The 27557-nt window shown below is 48.7% G+C and overlaps 1 protein-coding gene across 1 annotated transcript in view; it reads right to left on the reverse strand.

The window, feature by feature from the left end:
* ATP6V0D1 (ATPase H+ transporting V0 subunit d1) overlaps positions 1–27557 on the reverse strand; it is a 35904-nt gene that overhangs the window by 6705 nt on the left and 1642 nt on the right. The window contains exons 2-4 of the mRNA XM_086620873.1: positions 18793–18964; positions 3596–3774; positions 398–477 (exon numbers count right to left, since the gene is read on the reverse strand). Coding sequence (XP_086476999.1) covers positions 398–477; positions 3596–3774; positions 18793–18964 — 431 coding nt within the window. The remainder of the gene's footprint in view (positions 1–397; positions 478–3595; positions 3775–18792; positions 18965–27557) is intronic.

Genomic DNA, 27557 nt, shown 5'->3' on the forward strand with positions numbered 1-27557 from the left:
AAAATTTTCACTCAGAGGGTGGTGAGGCACTAGAACAGGTTGCCCAGAGAAGCTGTGGATGCCCCATCCCTGGAAGTGTTCAAGGCCAGGTTGGATCAGGCTTTGAGCAAGCTGGTGTAGTGGAAGGTGTCCCTGCCCATGGCAGGGGGGTTGGAACTAGATGATCTTTGAGGTCCCGTCCAACTCAAACCATTCCATGATTCTATGATTTACTCGCTCCAGTGAAGAAGAAAAGAGAGAAAGCAAAATTATTTTTAAGTCTACTCCAAGAGGAAAATACCCTCTCGATGAAGAAAGCCAGCTTAGGTTGGAGCTCCTGACCCAAGACAGAGCTGTAGCCACGCTAAGAACAAGCAGGGAAATTACCATCTCTTTCCCTTCCCAGAGACTCACTCACCTTATACAGCGTGTTTCGAATTATCTCAATGTTCATTTCATCCAGGTCCTGTTCGGATATGCAGTCTTGGAAGAAAGCAGCTGAAACAGAGCCCCCAACAGAGTTAGCATTGCCCTCACCAGACCCATGCCCAGCACCTTCCAGAGTCCTCAACGATACCAGGCAGAAGCACACCCTGTGCTGAGCTTGTGCCTCCCAGGCCTGGTCCTTATCTTCTGAAGCCACCAAATTGCCACGACTCAAAACCTCAGGCTCCACCAGTGTTCCCCAGGCTACAATCATTTTTGGGGCTCTCACATGAAAATCTTTCTTCATCCTTTGGTCCTATGGTTTGGTTAACAGCCTATTCTCAGCAGAAATTCTGAGCTCTAACCCTCAGCATCAGTGCCAGAGCAGCGTACATTTGCAAACAAGCAGAACTCAAACTGTTCCCAGATGCAGGCACTCGGAGGTGACAAGACAGCTTCCGAATTGCCTGCTACAGCATGGCAGCAGCACTCAGGCGTCTGCAGGACAGCAGCTAGTGAGTCCTCAGGAAGCTGGTGCTTCTCCCTCAGCCTCCAGTATCTTAGTTGGATTAAGAAGGCATGGGGATGTCAGAGCTTTTACAGCCCATGACACTCCATGGTTGGAGTCAGGAGCTGTTTCCCCTGGTCAGGTCTATCCAGCCCATTTTTCACTTCTTCCAAGGCCTTTTATTTCTCCATCTGGAGGTAAGCAACTGGAGAAAGGATGAACTAGTGTATTTTGGTAGGAAGTTCGGCCCTATGTACTTTGCCAGGGTATTTCTGGGAGGGAGTTTGAGAAGTTGTTGCCACCAAAAGAACGCAGACTTCAGATCTAACAAAGGGTACTGCAAGCTGCAGATAAAGACGAGTTGTACATCTAGAGTAACACAAGGCTGTTACACCACTCACTTGTTAGTAAGAGCACAATAAACCCCATTGACAGGACTTTTATGGCTTCAGCTCTCACTCAGCAACCAACTTTGCTGAATTGGCTAGAGGAACATGACCCTTCTCAGCTTACACAGCCCAGCTGTGGGTAAAGGACACGGCGCTCACGCTGAGAGCTGATCGCTGCTCTGTTTTGTGTGGCAAACCAGGTAGGATGCAGGTTCACACCTCTGGCATGCACCACTTTCACAGCACGAGCTCCCTGGCACAGAGAACAGCCGCACTGTGGGTCTAGAGTGGCCTGAACAGGGAGGTTAACCCCCACAAAGGTTTCTTTGCAACAGCATCAGAGACCAATGCCACGTAGCTGGAGGAGCACCGCTCCCTACGGCTGGCAAAAACGAAAACAGAGCGTGCCAGGACTGGTTTTCACTGCAGGACTCGCTGGCTAGCCCAGATAGCTAAGCAGTGGCTACTTCAGAGTAGCAGAGGAATGAGAACACAGCTATTTCAGTTTTTGGCCCTCCGATATCCCAAATTAGGCTAACAGCAAGTCTTATTTTGCCCTGCTAACCTATGAGAGCCATTTGGGGTTAGGCATTCCTACCAAGCCACGTAGCTACTCAAGTACTTTTAGGAGATAGAACTGCTGTTTCTTTGCGTGTGGTCACTGGAAAGAGCACAAGTTAAACAACTGGAGCTCACATGCCTGCTTGTTTAGGCAACACAGCTACTCCCCGTGTTCTTCTGCTGACTAGATGGTACACAGCCTCAAGGGCACGGCCAGGGCAAGGGTCTGAAGACCTCAGCCCGGCCAGGGCAGAGCAGGCAAAGCTCACTCCCGTACCAGTGCGGGAATGCAAGAGCAAGACCCTCGATGAGAAGCCTTGTTCTCCAGAACCACCTCACCAGTGTAACGGGGCATTTTCACTCCACATCCAGCTGAAAGTTTTAAGGTCTCCAAGAGCTATTCTCCTTTAAGTACTCAGTTCTATATGTTCTCAAAATGAGAAGGTTCCCACTGACTTGTGAGGAGGATTTTCTTCCCACACATCATCCCTACAGCAGGCTCGACTCGGTTGCATGCAGAGCCTCGGTTCTCCTGCTGCGTTGCTGCCCCACCTTGCAACCCAGATCTCTTGAGACATGTCTTCTCTCCTTTCCTGGGCTCTAGCTGACAAGTCATTTTTCCATGACAACCACTTCACTTGCCCCATTATCACACACAGTGTTTGCAAAGGCACTTTCGGTTCCAAAACCAACTATTTCTATTAAAGGCAAGATGATGATTTAAAGTGTTTTGTTCTTTCTAGCAACCCCAAAAGAATGATTAATCGCTGACTCAGGCGTACCTCATTTCTTTTTTTCCACACAGATCCTAACCTAGAAAGTCTCCTGTGACTACCTCTCCTACTACTGCAAAAAGACATTCCATATTTTCTCAGGAACCACTTCCTACACCTTTTGTCTTTAAAGAACATATCTGTCTCGTTGTTCATGAGACACTTGGTTTTAATGTCATGTGTCTCCTGGCCAAGGCTTGTAGCCCTGAGACAGTACACCTCCGTGCAGGATCTTGCTATACAATCAGCTTAAAAATGATTTTGGAGATTTTTTAATTTTTTTTTTTCCTCCTCCTGTTGCTCGTTGGGATTTTTTTGGTATGTAAAGAGCTTTTCTTGATCTAGAGCTAATTTTATCAGTCTCAGAACAAGAGTGGGCACGTGCAGATCTCTATAATTATCTATGAAAATTGCCCAATGGTCCAGCTACAAGTGCTGGAAATTAAGTGACTTATTCCAGCAGAGGACCCAACAGCCTTTCACTAAGGAAGCACACGCACCATGTGTCCCATGACAATTATTAAAAAAGATCTCATTGTCTAAAAACACTCCAAACTTCCTCCTTCCTCCCCAGTTTCAGGTCACAACTCGCAGAAGAGCTGGTAAATGGACACATGTAACAGGTCGGATCTAACTACACCTGCACTGCCATGACAGGCCAAGGCCTGGCACACACAAACCAAACTCGCCAGCAGCCTGCACTACCAGCGTGCTGGTTTGGACATTTGTTGAAGCATACAGAAAGGTAGCTGGTCCTCTAGAAGAAAAACTGGCAAAGGACGGGCATAAACCTGAACTCGAGCCCAGCCACCACAGGCAATATGGCCGCAGCTGCACATTACCAACCCCTTTGTCTTCCTGGAGCACAACTTAGACTTATCTGGATGTAGTTAGGCTGGGGGAGAAAGGGACATCTGCTCCTCACACAGCTGAGAGGTATTCTGAAAGGCTCCACTCACCCAGGGGAGTGTCCACCAGGATTGCATTGTAGAGCTCCGCAGGCGTCTGAGCAATGTTCACGGCTTCCATCTGCTCAAAGCTTCCCAGAGGGTGACACTTGGGCACCAGTTCGGAGATCGACCGCTGGTGCAGGGTCCCAGTGATCAGCAGAATGACGTTGTCGATCATGTAGCTGTACCTGGAAGAACGCAAGAGGAAGCCTGTCACAATAAAAATACAAATAATACAAAAACTAGCACCTGGCACCAGATGGGCACACATCTGCAGTCCCTGTAAGCATCTCCAGAAAGACACACCCTTCCCACAAAGGCCTAATAAAGTCACTTCTGTAATGTCTCCTTATCACGCCAGCCTAGGAAAAGGGAGTCAGGCGTAGTCCCAGGCTGTGATTTGTGCTACAGCTTAGCCATACCACGTGGGCATCTCCTACCTACCAGTGAAGGGTATTAGGTTGGAAGAGACTTCTGGAGGTCTCCAGGCTGACGTCCTGCTCCAAGCACAGCCAGCTCAGGGCACTGTCCAGCTGAACTTCAAATTATTTGCTAGGATGTGTATCTAACAACCTCCCCACTGTCTACCCATACTCACAACAAAGTCTTTTCCTAACAACTACTCAGAATTACCCTCGTGGCCATTTGTCTTCTGTCTCTCATCCTAACCCCACACACCTCCAAGAGGAGCCTGGCTCCAGCTTCCCCAAGCCTTCCCACAAGGCAGCTGGGAACAGTTGGCTTTCCAGCATTCCCACTGCTCTCCTCACTTTGCCATGCTCTGCAGAGAGCGCACTCAAAAGCACGCGTGGTAGAACACCAGCAAAGGGGAATGTGCAGAAGGCCTGACTCGAGCTCAGCTTCGTTGCCAGCAGCCCTGTTCCATCTTGCCAAGACTGTAGAGAAAGGGTCACGTTTCTGCAGCCTCGTTCCCTTCCAAAGACAACAGGGTTGGCAGCTTTGGCACGACCTTCGTTCACACCCTCACAAAACTACACGCGAGCTTTCTCACACCTCTGCCACCAAAAGCTACCCGCTCTTTTGCGTTAGCCCACGTCATGACGTCCCTAACCAAGTTCTCTGCAGGAGGAAGCCCTTATACAGGATTAGCAGGTTCAGTCTTTGGCACTGCAGCAATAGGACATTCAATCTGGAACCACAGCAATCAGCACAAGTTCCACCAACACAAGACCTTCGTGGCCCTTCTCTCTAGTATGTCCATGTGTCTCTCACACTGAGGAGCCCAGAACTGGGCAAAGTACTGCAGGTGAGGCATCACCAGTGCTGAGTAGAGGGGCAGGATCACTTCCCAGTCCAGAGAGGGGAGACACACCTGGCCTTAAGACTAGGAATACAAGAAAGGTTGGTGGCCTTCTTCAAGTAGAAGATCCAAGCAAGGGATCAAGGCATCATGTAAACACAAGGAGCTAAGAATCATGGAATGGTTGGGGTTGGAAGGGACCCTCAAAGATCATCTAGTTCCAACCCCCCTGCCATGGGCAGGGACACTCTCCACTAGACCAGGTTGCCCAAAGCCTCATCCAACTTGGCCTTGAACACTTCCAGGGATGGGGCAGCCACAACTTCTCTGGACAACCTGTTCCAGTGCCTTACCACCCTCAGAGGGAAGAATTTCTTCCTTATATCTAATCGAAATCTCCCCGGTTTCAGTTTAAAGAAGAAAAGCATCCCCAGCAAGAACACCTTCACCACGAGCTGAGCCCTAAGCCAATCAAACCATGAACCTGAAAAACATCAAGTAAGATGAGGGTTTTTTTCAGTCAGCAGAAGACCTCTTTGCAAACGTCCCCAAGCAGCAGAGGGAAGGGGCACAGATGCTGGAAGAGCAGGATATCTGGAATTTTACACTTCTTTGCTCTCACTGCTAGAACTCTTAACTCTAAAAAGTTAGATGATGGAAAAGACCTGAAGAAAGCCCTCCTTGTCAGGAGCAGCTCCAAACCAAACGGGATCAGGCCTGAACTAGAAAAGCAGAGGAGCTGTACACATCTGGAGTTGGAGCTCTGTTGAGGTTCAGGCTTCCCACGTGTACTTGGGTACTGAACAAAAGGAACTTAAGGGCAGCACACTGGGACTGGGACAAGGGTGGGAACAGCAAGGATCTGCAGAGATTTGTCCAGCACTAGGATGCTGCTGCTCTTTATTTCTGAGCTAACAAGGAGGATACTGTGCAGCCCTGTTTCCCTTTGAACCACACCACAGGCAGGTAAGCAGAGCCAGTTAAAGGCAGATTTCAGGAGGTTTTATTAGCTGAGCTTACTGCCTCTCAAATATGCTCAAAGGGCACGTCCATGAGCAAACCCACACCTTACTTCCTCAAACAGGTGCTTCTCTTTCCTCCACAGGTAACGCACCTCCCGGCCCCGCTATTTTTACGGAGAGCCTTTCTGTGTTTGCAGCCTAACTGTCCAGGGATGTTCGATCTAGAACCACAGCACACCAGCACAAGCTCCACGTACTAGGAAACCTCCTTTTGCCCTTTAACCTGTGGGGTCGTTATCCTGCCTCCTGTTCGTGCAGCTCTCACTATGGAGATGATTGCAATCTCCAGGACAGCAAGAAGGACCTGTTTACGAGAATGGAGAGTAAGTCCCTCGCAGTAAGCAGCTTGTTCCTGGTAAACACAAGCATCTGCACCCTCACGCAGATGCATCTCCACGAGGTGTACCAGACCAAGGACACAGAAGATCATCTCCCTCCCAGCTCCACCATCTGCCCTCAAACACGCAAGTTTGCTTAGTGCAACACGGTAGCTTTCAGGAAAGACCATAGGTAGGATCACTCTCACCAAAGCAAGGCGACATCCTAGGACCAGACCAAATTTGTTTCTTCAACTCAGCCTACGATGGAGGAACAGGCAGGGAAATATGGGTGTTGCACAGTATGCTAGCACACCTCTTTCTATTCCCAGCTTACCATGGATGTTGCTCTCTACAAGGTATTTGCCACTTGCAAGGAGCCTGGCCAAAGTCAACCATGCAAGAGGAACTGAGGGAAAGTGCCTGGAGCCCTTTCTGTTCGCAGGTCTTCAGAGCAGCTTAGCTCCTGGCATACTGGAGTCACAGTGAGCTCATCCATGCCCTCCCAGTCCAGCTCAGAATGAAAGTCACAGCCAGGTTTGGGGAGAGCAGCCCAAGTCTGACTCCCTCCGTGCGTGAGAAGCTCCTGCTTTCAGACTGATGGTCCCAGGAGAGACAACCCAGCTGGATTCCAATGCCAGAGTGCAGAGCATGGCTCTCTTCATTTCATTTACACCCCTTAACTTGCTTGTTTCCCCATCCTTTGGAAGTCTGGGGAAATGCAGTCTATAGATCAAATGCCAAGGCCTCTAAGGAGGCCCAGCAGCAACTTTTTGAAAGAGTATTTTACCTGTCAAGACTAATCAATCTTGCTGTCAGAGAAGGACTCACCCCTGGAGGAGGAGGAGTTACCACGCACAAGACAGAGGGGAAATTTCTCATTCAAGTTTCCACTGCGACAGCATTTCAAACCTTTATGATAGCAAGAGAGCTGCAGCAGGACAAAGGTCTTCTTGTGCCTGCCAAGGCCAGGCAGACACCAGCACCCCTATCTGATCCTTCCTGATAGTCCCCATATCCTTCAAGCAAGCCCAGATCACCTTTATTCACATTCAGTCCCTGCTTCGTCCCAGTAAAAACTGTCATGGCTCAGTCAATCATGATTATGAGGCAAGTCTTCTAGCACCAGGGCAGCTGGAAAAGCCTCTTTTCATCCGTGGAAGGGACAACACTTGCTTTCCTGTGCCAGGTCCTGACCAGGGGCATCCGCCTCCATTAGCACAGCTGTACTAAGATCCCAGCAGAGGTCCTGGCTACACTGGCCTTTCCTCCCAGGCCCAAAGGATTAGATTTATCACGGTGACAGCAGTTTTGCTAGGAATCTCCAACTACTTGTTTAATAGAGCAGCTTTTGTCATCATCCTCCTCATCTCTTATGATGCTCTTAATAACTTCAAACGTTTCAGCTTTTGTGGTCAATGTGTGCTCAGAGCCCTCTGAGAGCATTTTAACCTTCACTAGCAGCTACTAAGAGGACCAGACTACGGGACACATCAGAAAACAGGAGTAGCTGGTCCCTTGCAACACCATGAAGTCTTACTGCAGCCCGCTTGGCATGGAAAAGAGATTCAGACACAGGAATGGTCTAGTGGGAGATTAGAGACAAGCAGAAGGACCAACAAGCTCCGTGGCGAGGACAAGCCTCTGCACTAGCTCACTGGGAACACTCAGTAGGAGTTCAGAGGAGGAAGCACTACATGGAGGCTCTAAGCTACAGCTTACATGGGGTAACAGGGTTCTAATTAAGTGGTAAAATGGCACCTTAAGCTCCCAACCTTGCCTCCGCACAGACCAGAGCAAAACTCTCTTGGGCAAGAACGTGATTTACACTCCTGCTTTGAGCTATCTGCCCACACAAGGCAGATGGACACAAAAAGAGTGTATGTTCAGCCAGAGTTTCACGTGCACCGTTACGCCCTGCCTCGCTCTTCCTGTCACCCACTGACTTGAGGTGTGGTATATTCCAGAAATTCACATTCACAGAAATACGGTTTTAGCCGATACTGAGAAGTGTCAGTAACGTCTCAAAGAGCAGAATTTCTTATTAAAGGACAGGAAAGAGTCAGTGAGCATAGAAATACCATCCACAGCGGGAGAGAGATGTTGGCTTACGGCTTCCTGAAGTCTAAGACAACTGGGGCCAGTATCTTCGCCCCTCCAGCAGCACCCAGTTCAGCACAATACACACTGGGCGACACTCGCATAACGCCACAAAGTCAGGCTGGGATATGCCTAGAGAAGCCAAACGAGGTGGTGGGGTGGGGAAGAAATGTTCCATCTAGCAGCGGCAGGTCAGAGATATCACTCTCACCGCTGGTTTTGGGAGGTATGGTCTCAGACAGGCACAGATGAGACCTCTCTGAGAAAACAAGACGAGAGCCAGGCCTCAGAAGCTAAATTCTGGGATAGCCATCCATGGTTAACTGGAAGCAAAGAGGAGGAAAGCACATACGCAAAAGCCACATACAGGTACTTTGCCAATGTACGTCTTCCTCCTTTTGGAGTTATTGAAGTTCAGTCACAGACACATGAGCCACGCAAGAAAGACTGCGGTGGCCCGCTGAATACTTGGAAAGGCTTTTTAGCAAGTGAGCACATAAAATGCATGGAAGCTCATCACATGGGGCATTTACAGCTTGGCCTGAAGGCACTTGGGCACGGCCTGGCCCTGCAAGGCAGCGACCTCAAGATAGTTAGAGCTTCTCCCTCCCCCACTTCCTAATCTAATCTAATCATAAAGAGTCATTGTCCTACAGTAGATCAGTTGGTTTTTTTATTGCTTTCTGCTCCAGGATACTAAAGAAACTGTAAACAATACTTCGAGCGGTCACAAAGCATGACTAATGACGGAACATTGCATGACCTGCCTTTCTCAGGGATCCTCCGAAAGCCATGCCAAACTGGAGCTTAACAGCTGCTCTGCACCGGGTCATGAGGACAGCCCTCCTGTCACCAGCAAAGGCCGAGAGCAGCGGGCTGATGCAGAAGTGCATCCCAGGGAAGAACCAGGCTGCGGCTCCGAGTTGCCAGGATGGGTTAAGGTGTCGCATCACTCCAGGCAACGTCCACACTTTCCAAAACCAGCGTTGGACTTGAACACAGACTAATGCTAGCAAGGCACAAGTCCCTGTGTGGCTGCACCGGGCAGTTACTCAGATTACTACAGAAGCATGTGTTTATTTTGGGATGAAAAAGGGAAATCTCCAGTGGGATCAGAGCAGTGCTCTGAACTCAGCATGGATTCTAGAGACAGCTTTAAATGATGATGAAGTTGTTTTGACTACAGTCACTTTATCATTTAGTGCTTCCCTCTCACAGCTCATCCGGTGCATGCACTCAGGGGCTGGAGGGGAGAGTAACCCAAGGAAAAAGTTTCAGGCTGGTTGTACTGCAGCTTCCTTGGGTTTGTGCAAAGTACACAGCTCCATCTCTTGAACCCACTGGGTTCAAGACCTGAGCGAAGGGGACAGCACGCAGAGCCACTTGTCACACCTCTCAAGCTCTGAATGTAAGCAGTCATGGGGGAAAGCAACACGCAGACTTCAAAGCACAAAAGAGCAGTAGCTGACACTAAGAATAGCGTCAACAGCTGGGATGTTTGTATCTGGAGTGTCATTTTAAGACCATTTATAGTTATTTACTATAACTGCACAGCTGTCCTGAACTGGAGAGAGACGTTGCACATCAGGAAGACCTCAGTGCATCACTGAGGCTTGTTCAAGTAACAGACAGTGGATGAGCCAAGTCAAATCCTTAAATCAGTTTTTCAGCTCAGACTAGAACACGTCAGACCAGCAGCTTCTGGCCAGGAGCAGTTCTGCCCCTTGTCTGCAGCTGAAGATCAGGCAGTATAAGGACCAGCAAGAGTAGAGGCAGCATGTGACGGTGTCTGCTCAAAGGGTGCTGATCTCTTCCTGTCTTATGCTGTCTTTCCTAGAGTCACACCAACAAAAACCACACCTGAGCAGTAGCTTCATGAACCTGCCGAAGAGAAAGCTGAGAATTTCAGGGTTGCTGCCACAAACCAAGGGCACTCAGCCAGTAAGCGGGTGCCCCACGAAACGAGAGCGTTTCACAGCAAAGAGCTGTAACTTCACAGTACGACAAAGGCTGTGGCAGCTTTTCAAACCCAAGTATCCAGGAATGTTCTCAGCATTAATCTATATTTAACCGCATCTCCACATGATTTTTACCATCTTTGAGTGAGTCTAGGTCTCTTGGGATACTGACCTCAGTTTTCCAGTGCTATCATCCGGTAACTTGCAAGCAGTCATATGGTGTTTGCTGCATTAAAGGCTAACGAGAAAAAGAGCTAGAAGTACTTTAATTTTGAGGTTTTATGAACATGATGACACGTTCTAGATCAGTAGGAGCCCCTTGAAACACCAGAGAATGTTTCAAACATCTCACAGCCTCATGCAAGAGCGTCTAGTTCCTTAAACTTGACGCCTTGAAGCTTGAGAAACACTAGGCTGGTACTCAAGGTTGAGCCCTGGCACTCTGCTGTGCTGAGTAGACTTTAGTGCTAATTACATTTTAAATATTGACCAGAAACATCTAATTGTGCTGCTTTCACGTAGGTCAGCTGCAAAAGCCAGACTTGCATATACTGTCTTCTTACCTTCCTTACAAGTAAAGCACTAAAAAAAAAACCCAAACAAACCAAAAACCATTCCAAAGATATAAAAGAAGATTAAAGGCTGCACTGTGCAAACTCACACAGTCCTCAAAACTACTTGAAGCAGCTAAAAAAGCTGAGTGAGTCTGACGGCCTAAACACCCTCACCCAATTCTCAGTGAATGTGTGGTCTGGGCTTAGATAATGCACTGAACATTACTGTGTGTACAGATCCACCGCCAGCAGAAGACAAGAAAAACCATCATCCCACTTGACATGCTGTAAACCATGTGGGGTAGACACATGATTTTGCTTGGCCTCTCAATGCTGCAGTATTTTGCAGTATTTAGGCAAAGCTCTAAGTATTTTCTAGACTGCAAAGAGGCTTACAGACGGCTCTGGAAAAGGGGACTAGGACCCAAGATGCCCTCAAGAAGTCTTCAGAAGCAATGTCCTTGGCCTCCAGGCCTTCTCTGGGCTGAACTGGTCAGCCTAGAGCACGGGGTGAGGCAAATGGATAGAAAGGTAAAAGGAAAACAAAGGCTGCTAAGGTCCAACACCAGAATCATAGAATGGTTTGGATTGGAAGGGACCTCAAAGATCATCTAGTTCCAACCCCCTGACATGGGCAGGGACACCTTCCACTACACCAGGTTGCTCAAAGCCTCATCTAACCTGGCCTTGAACACCTCCAGGGATGGGGCATCCACAACTTCTCTGGACAACCTGTTCCAGTACCTCACCACCCTCAATGTAAAGAATTTCTTTCTTATATCTAACCTAAATCTGCCCTCTTTCAGTTTAAATCCATTGCCCCTTGTCCTATCACTACACACCCCTGTAAAAAGTCCCTCTCCAGCTTTCCTGTAGGCCCCCTTTAGGTACTGGAAAGCTGCTATAAGATCACCACGGAGTCTTCTCTTCTCCAGGCTGAACAGCCCCAAACAGAAGCCCAACAGAAGACCTTGAGAATGGTTTTAACCAAAGAGAAAAGCATTTTACACGGGGACAGAAGCACCCAGTGAATATTCGTCCAACAGAAGGCGCTGCACACAGGTTGTCCTCCAGAAAAGTTGCAACCACACATAAATTGATCAGAGGAGCACTGATACCCCCCTAACATACTCCCTCCCTCCCTGTTTTATGCCTCTAACAGACATGCTGGTCAGCTTGTAGAGGGGAAGATTGTGAGGAAGAACACGAGGGAATTGGAAGGACTGTTCCTGTGAGCTGCAGAATTACCAGAGGGATTCAGCTTTAAACAAAGCCCAAGAAGACAGTTAAGTCCACACGCTGCCTCTGGATGAAAGAGCATCAGCTTGGACAGGGGTTTTAACCAGGGGTGATGGTTCTCACCTCATCACTCACAGCTTGCAAGCCAGAGCCCCTTCTCAGAGTTGCAGGGTGTCATTAAAGATTTATCTATCTTAGTGAAACACAGACCTACACCTGGAGCTCCTCAGTAGCATTTTGCTGCACCTTGATTGCCATCGATAACATTTTTCTAGCTTTTCCAATCATCACTGTGGGTTGCTGTGCTTCCTAGGCACCTTCCAAGAGAAGGACAGTGCTGGTCAGTAGCAGGAAGGTTATGCTGTTTCAGTTCAAATCCACTGGCCAAATAAAGTGTTCTCCCAGGCACTAGAGGTTTTTTGGGAAAAAAAAGCATCTCCTTAATGTAATACACAGTGAAATCCACTTTTCAAATAGTCCCTTTCTGATAAGGACACCTGCAGTCACACCATTTTGAAAGATGACTTCTACAGTCACCACTTAGGCACACGACCCAGTCCATTTTCATAGACATCGTTTCTGGGAAACTGGTATGAGATCTGCACCCTTTGGGTATACAGGAGAACAGATCCAGTTCTGATGCTACCACCCGCAGGATGCAAGTCCGTGATCGTTTCCAGACCATTAATTACATGCCCTCTAATTCTGAATATTGCATAATCCCTCCAAGAACTTGGCTTATCAGTTCAACTTTGCACTCCCTGCAAATAGGGAAGCTGTTTGTCAGAAACCTGTGCTTCTCTGCCAAAACCCTCTCTGCCAGAAAAGGCTCATAAACCTTTTATTGCAGGATCTCCAACCGCTACGATAATTTTTCTTCCCAATCTCGCTGCCACCAAGGAGTCAACAACTAATTGAAAATGGTCTAGCACAGTTTTAACCACAGCAGCATTAGGAAAGATCCTTCAGAGTGTTGCATTCAGCCAAAGAAACTGCAAGTGTCTGACGTAAAGCATTTGGAGTTTTTTCGTCTGCAAGGAAGGACTTCAAAAGGAGTAACCTCTGCAGCCGTGCCAGGATGCACACTCCAGTATATTTAGAATAAAGATAGGCAACTTCCTACTCCGGAGAAGAGGATTATTGCTCTTCAGCTCAAGTAGCGATTGAAACAATTTGGTTCCAGAAAAACCACTGCTGCAAGATTAAGTTTGAGTTCAAAGTCATGCAGTAGAAACTAGATCTATCCAGTGCAGGGGAGAGGCAGAGCAGGACTGGGTCACGGAAAAGGTAACGGAGGGAAGTGTCAGCTAAGAAAAGGCATGCGCAAGGGGAAAAGGTACATGCAGCCTCATCAAAAACACGTCTTGTGACCACGAAAACACATTGAAAGCCAAGTTCCCAGCTGCATCCTCAGGGCAGCAAAGAACCCAGTTCCCAGCCCTAGCAGACTGGTGAGGTAAAGACAAAAGACAACCTAGTCTGTCCTCTGACGACAGGCTTGATGGTGGATTTGGAAAATGCGTTTAGACCCAGCTCCCCCTCAGACCTCACTCCTACAGCGGACTCAGTTTCCACAGAGTTACCAGCAGCTCGCCCATATGAACGCAAGATCAAACCCTTCTCTGCCCATAGCTTGCTGCAAGGGCTCAAGGGGCCCAACAGCTGCCAGGGCCCTCATGTCAGGCTGCTGTGAAACCAGACTTTCCAGAGCACGGAAGAGATTGTGCTGAAGCAAGGGCAAAAAAAAACAAACCCTCTTCTCCCCATCCCCCTTGGAAAAATACTAAAGCTGACAACTGGATCAGGCTAGAGTCAGGACTGACACCATGAACCACAGGTACAGAATCCTATCTAAACTGGATACAGGAACAGTGGAAGGAGAGAGAGCCAGGACACGGCACCGTGTCAGGCTAACACAAAGAACAAAGCCTTTACAGAAAGGCAGGGCAGCCCATCACCGAGAAGAACCTAAAACCCACTTCCATCCCACAAGTCAATATGTGCTTGTTGAATTCAGGAAGTGGGTTTTGCTGTTTCAAGTACACTTAATACCTGTTTGTTGCTGCCCTGCAGAACATCGCTGCATTCCCTCAGCCAAACAGGCAATTGTTTGTGTTGGAGCAGAGATGTTAACAGCCAACTTGTGCCTAGCAGTCAGAACCTACTACGGTCGGCTGCAAAACACAGGGAAGTACCAGAGTCTTTCAGCGAGGAGCTGCCTAGCAAGACACAGAGCTAGCAGGTGTTTTATGGAGACCACGGCAAGCTCAACGAGTTGAGCTTTTCCTTGCCACGATACGCGGCGGCAGAGGCTGCCAGCTACAGCCACCACTTGAAAAAACAAAAGGGAAATGAGCCAACTTCCTCAATATTTTGGTGCTAACAATGCAATGCTTGCCACAGAAGAGTTCCTGGAGAGAATGAGAGCCAGGAAAGAGTCATCGCGGTGCCAGGAGAGGAGCACAACAGGACAAAAATCAGTAGCAGCAAGTGATTTAGGGAACAGAGAGCTTGTTTCGGAGTTGCTGCCTAGCTGCGCTCTTGGTCAGTTTTGCTTGCGTGCTTTTCAAGGCAGTCCTTTCTCCTAAGCTCAGGGGACAAGCTGACTCCTGCCCACCTCCAAAGGTGCCTGTCCTTACCCATGGCATGGCTCGCACCTGGGGACAGGCAGCCACGGGGCTGGAGTGCCACCTCCCGGCAAGTCACAGACAGCACTGCCTCGTCTCCCTGGAGCTGGGCAAGGAGAGCACACCAGGAACATCTTCCTGGTGCTCCAGAGTCCCTGTTGCTGCTTCTCCTTCCCCCGTCCTCACCTAGCCTCATGGGCCACTCCGAAGAGGCAAGAGAAACCACAGAGCATAATCCCACGCAGGCTTTTGGCAGGTTAACTCTGGAGCAATCAGAGGGTGCAAGGACTACAGCCGCTCCTAAAATCAGGCAGTTCCCCAGATCTTCTCAGCAACGTGCCCTCACTCAAGACCTGAGCACCCTCCAAAAACAAGCAACTCTGGAGAGCACAACAGTCACCTGTGGATCAACTCAAAAGCAGGACATTCATGAAGGAGAAAACTTGACTGGTTTTTAAATGCTTGATCCACCTCCTGGCACCAGCCTTCTAAACCCTGGCCACTCTCAGTGAGATGGTACCCAAGTGTTTAATGGGCCTGTCTTGTGGGAGGTTATCCAGTATTTCCAGAAAGGACAAAAACGTAAGTACCTACCAAGGCATCTGTCAGCAGGGAGTTTTGGAGCTGAACTGTACAGGCTAAAAACAATTTCCTTCCATTGTGAGCCAGACACATCACCTACGGCGCCCTCTGATTTTAAAAATCTCTGTTTACAGCCCAATACCCCTCTCTCTCGAGGGAGAGCCCCAGTCACCTCGAGCTTTCCTCCTGCAGCAGCCAGCCCCACTAAAACTTTCCGTATCTTTCTGCCATTTTCTACTTCAATTCAACTTGTACAGTTTTAGCACATGGACACACTCAGTTGAGTACAATTTCTTCTTCTGACCACCTGGTGCCTCATTTGCTCTGAGCTGTCAACAGGAGTGGTCTTTACCGTTTCCTGCTCAAGTTTCATTAACTACACAAAAAAAAAAAAAAAAGGAGCAGGAAATAGCCACATTCAAAAGGCAAAGATAAATCACCCCATCACACCTACGTATGTGTCCAGCCAGAGAAGAAGATCAAGTGGCACAGGCTTGTCCCAGTGTCACCCAGGGCAGGCAGGATGACACAGGCACAACATCCTTTGGTTGAATGTTTCTGTGATGCTGTCCACACACAAGCCTGGGTCAGATGAAGGCTACTGGCACGTGCACATGCTGCCAGCCTCCCAACAGAGCCGTTCTCCACTCCAACTATTTGGGACATGCATGGGAAGCTTCATGCTGTCAGCAGGACAATAATCCCTGAAACTTCTGCCCTTTGCCCCAAACCAAGACCTACCACAACCCACGAGACGGTTTCAGGGAATGAAACAGCCTGGAAGGCAGCCCAAGAAGTCCCATCTAGTCTAGCCTCTTTTCTGCTAAATACATTGGTATTATCAACAGAAGATATTAAGACCCACTGGGCAAAGCCAGCACCCTCTCCAAACTGCCTGTGTTTCACTGTCCTCATTCTTCTAAGTTGATTGTAGTGTCGTTAGAGGTTATCAGAGCGTCTAATACACTGGGCAGCAACTCCCACCTTGGACCAACTGAAGCTGGTAACACCTTCTCTGTTTCATCAACACCACACTGGTGTGATGAGTACAGACCCAGAGGAGACCCCTCCACCAGCACGACACCAAAACGCAACTGAACACTTGGACTCCGTGCACAAAAGGCTCCACAAGAGAATGGAGACGCTGCATGTAGGAAAACAGCTTTTCTCCTGCTTCATCTTCTGCCTTCCTCTAGGCAGCACTGCAGACAGTGGCACTGAAACAAGCCTTGTGGGTAAAAAAAGAAGAGAGATGAGAGTGAAGACAACTCAAGAAAGAAACATCCTGTGCTGAATGGGACCAAAACATCCAAGAAGAGATTACGCAGTAGGCAAGAGACGCAGATATCTGCACAGAATTGTGTTTTGTTACAGAGAACTCAGGGACAGGAACAAGATCCAAGGCAAATCAAGTTAAGGGCAAAACACCAATTTTAAAGTTAAGTCATTCTGGCAAGAACCAGTCTATCAGATTACGTGAGATGTTTAAGGCCTTCTACACAGCTTGAGCTGGATGTAGACACTGGATAAAGGTCAACAGGACTGCTGTAACAGGAAACTGGATTTCCACAGCCATTCGCAGCCTTACGACCAAATCATGCAGGGCGTAATCAGGGCAGCCATGGCCTGAGACCTTTCGGAGCATCTTTTCCAACGCTGGTTTCAAAGTGAGGCTGCTAGGGAACAGCAAAGTTGTAAAGTCTGCAAGATACTCATGTGTCCTGTCCAGACTACTGTCTTCAAAAAGATATGATGGAAGCTACAAGAAGAGACCACTAGTGATTATTATGATACTTCCATAGAGATCAGACACTTCCATAAACCTGTATGGCAGCAAAAGAAAAGCATCAGTAGAGGACAAACTACCTAATATTGCCAGGCTCAAACAGGACTGATGTCTTTACGGCAAGTTCAAGACGGGCAGAGAGATGTTTTGAAAGTTAGTTTGAGAGAATAGAACAGATTGCTCCATACAACTAAGATGATGAGTTCGAAACTGCTTCATGCTGCAAGTACTGCTGCAAAATGAGGGCTTAGGAATGTCTTGCTGATGACTTGCCATGTCTCGCTCCATATTTGGAGTCAAATATGAAAACTCCATGAGTTTTAGTGACAGGCACATACGAAAAAACTATTTCTTAGAAAACAGGAAAGGCTTAAAAGACAGGCAGCTTTAGCACAGCAACCCAGAAAATAACAGATACAAGTCACTGTGTTAGAAAAACGCGATGGTGGTACTGTCCAGACACAGAAAGGGAAAGAATGTGGCACAGACAGGTCTTTAATCAATATTTGCACATGTAGGCGATGCCACAGATAGGCCAAAATTTAAAATCTTTTAATCGACCACAAAGGCGTTTCTATATCAGCCTGCACCATTAAAAAAAAATCTCTAGGTGGTAAGCAAGATAAGACACACACAACTGCCAAAACCACAAGATTAAAGACCACTTGTCAGAGTGCCTGCGATGAGCCTGACCTCACTGTACGAAACAAACGAATGCTGATGTATTAACTATCCTACCGGAGAACAGAGTACAATCTTCTTCTCAGACGCACGCTAAAGTCATGTTCGAGTGAACCAGAAGCTCACTTTGTCCACGAGATATCTCCTTACTGGTTCGAGAAGGTCACTGGCTATGCAGTCCGCAAGCCAAACTAGAGCTTACAGGAACGTAGGAAAGGAAAAAAGGCAATTTTACTTCCATGTTTCAGACACAAACTAGCACAACTGGTACCTCACCAAGGCTGGCAATTTCATTTCACTCCCAATTAAAACGGGAGCACACGGGGAAGCAGATGGCTGTGCAAAACCACTAGAAGATCCTTGCGAGAACACTGTGCTGTTTCAAGCTTTTCACATCAACTCAACCTGCTGTGGAAGCACAAAAGTCCCGTGTTTCTTCATGCACTGACAGAGACGTGCCGAGGCTGCTGCAGCCCTGTCTTTCCCTTGTACTGGCATTTGTTGGATCCCACTGAGCCGGCTGAGGAAAACAAATCAGTCAGAGATTAACCTCAAAAGGGAAAAGTCGTTCAATTTTTGGTCAGCTCAACTCCCTAAACCAGTTTGTGGCAGGGTCAGAGGAAGGCCTGCAGCTGCTGGGGTGGGATGGCAGGATCACAGTAGCCCAGTTGAAGGCTGATCGACCTTGGTGGGTCAGAACTAGGAGGCAACCGCTGTGATGCAATGCATGACACGTATGTTTTGGAGCAGGACCACATTTTCAAAATCCCAGGAACACTTAACACAAAGGACAAGGGTAAATGACAGCTCTAGTAGAGACTGAACCAATTCTGCAATGGAAGGCAGCTAAGGAGCTGTGCCACCAAAGCACACACACCCTGGGAGCAGAAGCCTTTAACAACACAGTGATACTGGTGTTGCTGGTTTGAGACCTCCAGATTCGACCGAAACAGTTTCATTCAAGAAGCTGCAGAAAACATAGCAGCTACAGGGCTGAGCGTGGAAAGCTGGTCTGAGAGACCTCACCTCTGGAAGAACACCAACATTTCAAATGCTGTTCAAAACCAGCTGGGACTTACGTGATGAAGTCCAGAAAACTTGCTAGGGGCTCGTACGCGTGGTTCCTCATGTGACGAAACTCCACCACCATCTTCTCCTTCAGCTTGTCGTCTATGACGGAGACGGTGAGCGGGGAGGCTTCATTGGCCAGGAAGTTCCCATAGTCTGTGCTCTGAAGGTGCAGTTTCAGGTCTGAAAAAGAAAGAATAATTCCACTCTACAGAGTTTGTGCTGGGTTTGGGGGTTTTTTGAGCAGACCCAAGAAAGCTGTTGCTCGGCACTTCTCTAGGCATCCTCTTCTCCACAAGATCACCTAGACAAAACCCATGTGTTAAGACATATGCTTATACTTGTGCTCAGTTTAGCTGTGGACAACCCAAATGCAGGAATAGATCAGTGTTTCACCATATTAACCTTGCCCTATCTTAAAGGCCAAATTGTGACACTGTGTTACTCAGCACGTCCCTGTGCCAGCTGTCCACTGGGCTTGATCAAGGTGGAAGGTTACTGATTTTCTAGGAATTATTTGCTAGAAATCTAGGAAAAAAAAAAACAACACAACACCACCAACTTAAGCACTCCCTCTAGCCAAAAGGGCTCTGGTTGCAGGCTTCTCTGAAGCAATCACAACTAAGAACATATATGTACCCACAAGCAAGTTTGCTCAGGTACTAGTGATGTGGAGGCATCTGAGAAGCTTTCAAAGCCAAAAAGGCACAAAAAGCAACCTTAAAATTATAAAGCAGCTAGGTACTACATCACCAAGTCAGTCCAACTACTTGCACTGGTGAAGAGAAGTCAGGCATTAGGAGGCAGAGAGGGGCTGGTGAAGCGGAAGGCCATTTAAACCCGTCTCGTATGGTAGGCAACCCCTGCCCAGGATGGAGGAACATGCTCAGCAGCTCTCCCCTCCTCCAGTTTGAAGTAGAGGAAACCTTTGTTTCCTCTGTTACTCTTGTTGCAGGTCAGGTGCCCAACCAAGCTGCAGCCCTGGCCAACAAACAACCACAACATGCTGAGCTCTGTCAAGATAAAAGCCTTATTTAAGCCAAAAGCATTTCAGTGTCTCTATGGAAAAACTGAATCCAGAACCGAGGAACGTCATATAATCCTACTCCTCAAAGCTCTACTAGTTGCACTGGTACATAATGTTCATCTCCCCTCGGCTTCACCTCAGAGGGCCAGCTAGGCAAGCACCCTCCCAGGGATTCAAGACCTTTATGGGGAAAGGAGAGTAGCAGGAAGAGTTTAGTCAAAGCAGATGTGAACATACCATCCAGAGAAAAGAAAAGACTTTTCTCCCTGGTTTCTCTGAAGCAGAAGCACTGAGGCTGCCTCTCCCGTCCACTGAACTGCTCAAGTCCTCAGCATTATGGCTCGAGCATCCACAGCACGGACGTCAGAGCAAGGACTCGGCCTAGGATCAAACTCCTTGAGGAGTATGAACTTTTGACATCACATCCAGAAGCTGGAGAGCACCCTCCGCATCGGGCTCCAAAGTAAGCTTGTACTGTACAGCGTGACGCTGTCCTCAGCCTGAGGGGTGGAAGGGTCAAACGGCTTTCAAGCTGACTTGAACTCTTCTGGGCATTGCCAAGGGAGTCAAGCAAAGAGTTTTTTTGACCCAGCACTTTTTAGCTATGAAGACGTTACCACTAAGTCTCACAGGAAACAGATGGTGTTTAAACAGGGGAGAAAAAGGGCCAGACATTTAAATAGCACTCAGTTTCTGTCACGTTTTTCAGTGGTTTACAGAAGAGTTTGGTGGTACTCTTCCTCTTTGTAAGGAATCCTAGATGCAGTGAAGAGACCTGCTTGCCCAACAACACGCATCATGGCTGAAGCAAAGCAGAAGCTCTGCTCCCCAGACTATGCTGCAGCTACCCAGCTGTGGTTTATTCTACCAAAACGTGATGAATTTACCCTCACACTGTTGAGATGGGAAAACATGGTGCAGGTAACTCAAGACAGTGGAATTTTCAACGTGACCCTTGTCAAACACCGGATCATGCCAAAACACACAATGCCCCTCACTCCATGCAGCCTGCACAGGATTGTTACTGATGGTAAATTAAAAAAAAAACCTAAACCCTGTAAAAAGCCCAGCTCACAGGCAGCACCCTGCATGCAAAGTTCTCACCCATCTGTTTTGCCATTGCTTGATTTTTGAAAGCTAAGACACACTTACAGAGGGGAAATCTACCGAAATTACGGCTTAATGAGTTTCAGGCCCTCTTTTGAAAGCTCTTGGATCATGAGCTTTGGATTCCAAATGGAAATTAAGTTCCACTGTCAGATCAGGGCTTTACCAGCTTGCTTTTAGCAGCGGCTGGAGAAAGCACGGAGCAAAATTCAGCAGCTGCTCAGTGAACATAAGAGAAAGGGTTTGGTAAGAGTATCGCACCCACAAAACCAGACTGCAAGGCAAGGCACCGGGGACTGCAGCAGATACACTTTTACACCACCTACTTGCAGTTCTCTAACGAAAACCAAGCCTGCCCAAAAAGGCACGTGATGTTGTTTTACAGCTATACAACAGCTTGGAGAGGAAGCAGCTATTGCACATCCTACCACATCCTTACTTCAGGAGGGAAACTTCCAAAGCTTTCAGCTTGTTTCCTCAACTCCAACCCTGCTACAGCAAAACCATCAGTTCCTTTGGTGTCACCACGACCCACAACCTCGCTCTTCCTTTTGAGGCTGGAAGAAGCTGCTTTGCTATCGGGTCACTTGATGGTGGAGATCCAATGACACAAAAAGTAGAGTTTGCCGTACCATCCACTTCCAGGAAGTCAGAGCTGCATGGCAGTGAGACCAGAGCCACACAAGCTGCACGCTGTGCCTTCTAGCCTCTCCCTCAACAGCTCTGAGCAAGCTCCCATGAGCTGCTGGGCCAGAGCGTTTTGTCCTGCTCGATGAGGGGACTGCCCCCCCAACTCCCCAGCACAAGAGCAAGCACAACATTATGTTGCAACCGAAATAAGAGTCATGTTTATATAACACTCGGAATTATTTTTACAGGGTAGGCCAGCCACAAACTGCAGGAACTAAACTCCACTCAATCTCTTAGCATCCAAGCAGACAGAACAGAACATACTTTTCAAAACTTGGACTGGATTTATAAACCCTGACTCAATGCATCCTACAGCGCACCAGTGCCTGACACGAGTCTGTCCTCCTCCAGCCACCGGGCCAGTCACCAAGCCTCAGCCAAGAGAGTTTGGGAGTTTTTAGCAGGACCATTCATGTGTGAGGCTTCTCAGTTAGGAAGAGACTAATCCCATGGTTTCACGAACCCCCGGCCAGAAGAGCTGTCCCAGTAGCACGGTGACTAAGTGGACCCACTGCTGAGCAAGCCCCAAGCTCTCCAGAAGCTCAAGTTCCTATTTCCTAACTCAGACCGAGCTGGAGTTGGCCTCTGGCAGCAGGGGCGGCTGCCAGAGATCCCACACGCTGCATGTCAATGAGACACTGGCTGCAAGTCTTCTGCCATGCCTCTTGCCCAGCTGCTCCCGACGAGCTCCTCCACGTGCTGACGACCAGCATCACACGACCTCGACCCAGCGATCACTTCCGAGAGGTGACGTTTGCCTGTTTTGGAATTTTTCCAAGCAGTTCACGCACTTTAAGAAGCAGACTGAACCAGCATTTGGCAAGGGAGCGCTTGAGTTATCGCAACGCTTTTGTTCTCCCTCCTCCTCTGCAAAAAGCTAGGAAATTACGGCCAGGTCACAGCTCCCACAACGCTGCCTCGTGCAAGAACGCAAGAGCCTGTCAGAAGGACAGCCTCTTTCTGCTGAGCGTTCGAGAAGGGCAGTGCCCCAGATTGCCGTGCCACGCACTCGCAGTCACTTCCTTTCAGCGCTCGGATCAGGCCCTCTGGTTTTAACGCACACGAGGCATGAACACAACCGAAGCTTAATTCGACACACTGCCGACACCACACCTCAACGTTTCAGCCAACGTTTTCTTGAGGGTCTTCAGATCCACAGTGATTCTACTATCCTCTCCTGCAAGTCTGCTTTGTGATAACAAGGAATCGAGTCATCACTCAGCCTTTCAGGCATCTGTCAGTCGTCAAAGCCCATCCTGTAAGCCCTACTCAGAGCAACCCGTGGCCCCACCAGTTCACACTTCCACCCCTTCCTTCTTCACCAGCCTCCCGTAAACGCACTGCGGAGCTTCAAATCAAGTTAAAGTTTCAAGCACTTCCAGGCAAGGCCAGATTTGTCTTCTCAGGTACAGAATTAGCTTTCGCAACTTCCAAGCTGAACTGATGTTTTCACACAATTATTTGCTGTAACCCTGACATCTCACTCCAAAGCAGCCGGGGCCATCGCTGCATCTGTAAAAACTAAAATATCGTGTGCCATCTCCCAGGCCTGAAGCAGTAAAGCAATTGAGGGATTACACAGCAGTCTGCAGATCAGATACGTGGCCCACGTCTCCCTTCAGAAGACTGCAGTTCTTACCATTTACCTTGTTGCTGTCTGTTCAGTCTGTTTATAGCCACCTAAGACGCTCCCGAAGCTGATTCTCCGAAATCTCACCGAAAAAGCACCCAGAGGCCCTTCATTCCCCGCAGAATTTAAGACCTTTTCTGCAGCTGCACACCACCAGCAGCGATGTGCCACCTTTCCTCTGCTGCCAGGCAGCAAATTCCTCTGGGTCACAACCGGACACAAGAGAAGAGTCTTCTCTGGCCCTCTCCCCACCAGCATCCCACCTTTAGCTCTTTCACCTCTGTGTTTAGAGATGTCCTTAGCCTGTGTTTCTAGCCCAGCCCTTCCTGTGGTTGAACTAGCGCCCCTCAGAGCATCAAACCCAATACACCAGGTCTTGTTTCCTTTGGAGCACCCTCCCAACCGGCGAGGTACCCCCTCCTAGTCTGCCTGCGTCTCCAGTAAGCTTCACCCCTACTCCCCTTACTTTCCTCTCCAAAAAACAGACTGCACTAAGCCAGGGCTGTAACCTCAGAGGTCCAGCACACCAACAGGACGTTGGCCCAGCACCTAGCTCAGCAGTTTAAGACAGAGGCAACAAATCATTCCAAAGCTAAGAGAAACAGGGTAGAAAGCAGCCTCACACTGCAGGAGCCAACAGCAGAGGAAAAAACAAGACAAAAGTGTTCCTAACACTTGCCAGGAAACCCAGACACCATCATCTTCTAACGAGGGGCAGGACCCAAACAAGGGCTGAAGCTGCACCGGGGCTGAGGAGCTGACCTCAGCTGCTGCTTGAAGTTTAGCTAGGAGAAACTATGAAGCAGGTCTCTGCCCAGTAAAGGAGGCCAGGACAAACAGCAAAGAGCCTCTGCTGAACCCTGCAGGAAGCCAGAGACCACAGTGTTTGTTTGCCACCATGATTTAGCAGGCCATGGAAGTGCCATCTTTCTTCCAATAAGTAACGTTTTCCTTGAGCTTGTTTTAACAGGACAGCTCTTGGGGACAGGGCCAGTCCTCCTGCACAGTCCCAGCAAGTAAGGGTCAGCTTTTCACAAAGGGCTCCTAGACATCAAGAGACAGGGAGCATTGTCACGGTGCTTTTGAAAGGTCCCTACCACATGATGGCTTGGCTTCTACACCCGCCGAGTTCGGACTGAACCATTCTCAGAGTTCAAGACGGATCTAAGCACAGCCACGCTTCAGGACCATCAAGTGGCCTCTCCTTGCTTGGCTGTACAGCAAAGGAGCTGCATAAGAAAGGATCTAACCCATTCCCCCCCCACCCAGGAGAACACCATGAGCCTCACCATGGGCCAGGGTGCCAAAAGCACTCTTGGAGGTAGTCTGTAGCTCTGGTAGCAATGCAACTTCTTTACATGAGAGACATACTGCCCCCACGGTTAAACTGAAAGAGAAGTCCAGCTTTTGGGGCCCAAACTCCAGGATCACAGTGATAAAATGGAAGAGAGAAGGGTAGCACGGCCTCTCCTGCTTTTCTCTCAGCGAAAGGAGACATGGTGAACACTCAGTATGTAACACCATAAAGCAAAAGCAGCCTCTGGGGGAGAAAAAATGATCCTTGGGACTATGAAAACAAAAGCACCCGCTGCACCCAGCGGAAGCCTGGTGCACAGAAGACACTCCCCAACATCCTTTTGTTGGAGGCAAGAGCCCCCAGCTCTGCTCAGGCTGGCCTTTGCTGCAGTGGGTCTAGCTGTCCTGTGGTCAGACAACGGGAAGACAGACACTCTTCACCCTTCAGCGGCTCGATCCCGTGCTCAGCACACTTCAATATATGTCATCATCTCTCCCGTGCATGGAGAAAAAGAAGGAAGAGGAGAGAGCGGGAGAGAAGCGGATGTCTTTATGCTGAAGAGGCATTTAGGACACCGAGCCTTTGGCAATCCACTCCTGAGAAGACTGAAAGCAGCACTCGCCTTCTGGGCAGTAAGGGCTACACAGAGCAACCCTGGAAATACTCTTCGAACACTGAAAACCAGCCAACCAACCTGTCCAGTCATGGTTTATTCCGCACCATCCAGCCCTGTATCAAGAGTCTGGTGCTCAATATGTATTGCCACAGCTTAATTTGACAGAAAACGAGGCTCCGGCATGTGTGAAGGTACCATTCAGGCAGAACACCGTGCCCTCCAGCTGGCATGCAGCCAGAGTGTCTAGGACAAGCGTGACCTACTTGCTTCCAGCTCTCCAACTTCACTGTTGATTCGCACGCGTCCTGGAAATGCAGGCCTGTGGATCAAAGTGAGGAGGTGAAAGAGCACCACAGTCTTGGAAATTCTTTCTTTCTAAAGGAATCACAGGTGTTTGCTTCTCTTAGCCACCCTTCACCTCCCAAATACGTCTCTGGGGCTCAGATGATTACTCTGCACTTCCCCAAGCTGTGACAGGACACCGCTACCCCAGGGTTACAAGGACTGAAAAGCCAAGAGTTTTCACAGGACAAGTCCACAGCAGGCTGAGATGCACAAATAAAACATGACAGACCCCCGTAGGGGCACGCCACAAGTTCCACACAGAGCTTAAGCCAAAGCCAGGACAGATCCCATCCCTCCACATGAACATCACTATTCCCATAAGGTGTGCAGGTCCCCAGCTGAGCCGACTGCACGGACAGAAGCAGTAGTACCCACAGCGAGGAGGTGGTGCTGGGGACACGTGGCTTCTGCAGTCTCTCCCAACAGAGGTCCACACTAACAGGCTTGAGCCAACTACCTGCCACTTCTCAGCTGACTGTTTCACAGCCTCATTACCCAACTAGGAGGTGACATGTCCTGCTGCTGGATTTCACCATACCAACCACCTCTGTCATATTGGCAGGTCAGAAAGAAATCAGTCTCCTACACCGTTCCTGTGGAATCAAGATGAAGATGAGCAATAGGAGACTCAGGAATACTGACTTGAAAGGAAAGAAATTCCTGTTTCTAAAGATGTTTTTCTGCTCTTCCCAGGCTCCACACACTTTTTGCAGTACGGAGCACTGCAGACCAACAGAAAGCCTGCTGATAACCTACATTCCAGTCCCAGATTGAATTCTGCTTCTTAAAAGCAGCACCGCCATCCAACTGCCTCAACAGCTTTTTATTCTCCAGAGATGACACCAGACCTCTAACAGGCTACTATGGCTTTTAGGGGCTGGAGACAGCTCGCCATCCTTTTGACAGCATAAATGCGGGTGACTCACAAGCTTGGTTACCCAAGACAGATTCCACATCCATGCTCCACTACCGAAGCAGAGGAAAGCAGCTCCGAGTCCTTCACTGACACCTTGTGTCAGAAGCAGGAATTGCCTACAACAGAGCCAAGCAGGTTCCAAGAGATATCCAGCACAGGTGTACAGCACACAAGGACCTCTGGCTGGGAAACGACCAAAGCACCAGGACTCTGGGAGCTGAAAGAAGGGATTAATTGCCAAGGGTTTCAAGAGAAAGCTTAAACCAAAACAGCTCTCACACCCTCCCCTCAATCCTGGTCATGTTTTCCTGCTCCTTTTTACAGCCAGCTCAGGAGCCTGCCTGACCACAGAGAGCCTATTTAGCTCCCTACTTCTGACTCATCAAGAAGTGTGAGCTTAAATCGGCTTACTTTGCGACCAGAGACGACAGAGGATCACACAGAAAAGGACAATCTCCTCCTTCCAGCAGCAGTAAGCTGTCAGTCCGAGTCCTGAAGCAGAAGTCAATTCGTTTGTGCTTCCAGACCGATCCAAGCACACAAGAGGGAGCAGCGTTTCAGACCTGGAAGCACAACATCCTCCGAGTAATGTCAGTACCACTGATCAGCCAGACACCCGATTCCCAGGGCCAGCCCCAGAACAGCCTTGATCCTTCAGGATTCCTCCACAGCCAAGGCAATCGTTTGCTCCAGGACTGGGACTAACTGTAGAGCCAGGCTCACATGCAAGAGGCAACAGCACAGACAAAACAAACAGTAGAGAGGAATGTATGAGTATTTTATGCCTAAGTACTTATTTTGGCTGCCAATAAGCTAGCCACTGTCTGAATTTAACACAGACAAGCACCTGGAAGAGAAAGAACGCACATTAGAAGTCTGTGGAGCATAGAAAACAGGTACTGAAACAGGAAAATCAGAACTAAAGGGAGAGAGGAAAGAAGTGGTCTGACCACAAACCTATGTAACTGATCGAGCGCAAGATTCCTTTGAAGGAAAATCCTTCTACAAGCGCACACTAGACGGGCACAGAAAGCCAAGCGGAGGAGGAATGAGATTGTCAGTGAACTTGGAACAGATTTCAGGCTCTGAATGAAGCTTGACATGGAGCACAGCAGCAGCAGCAGCCGCCGCCACCAGAGAGCTGTCAG

This window comes from Tauraco erythrolophus, chromosome 15 (genome assembly GCF_009769465.1).
Source record: "Tauraco erythrolophus isolate bTauEry1 chromosome 15, bTauEry1.pri, whole genome shotgun sequence".
NCBI lineage: Eukaryota > Metazoa > Chordata > Aves > Musophagiformes > Musophagidae > Tauraco > Tauraco erythrolophus.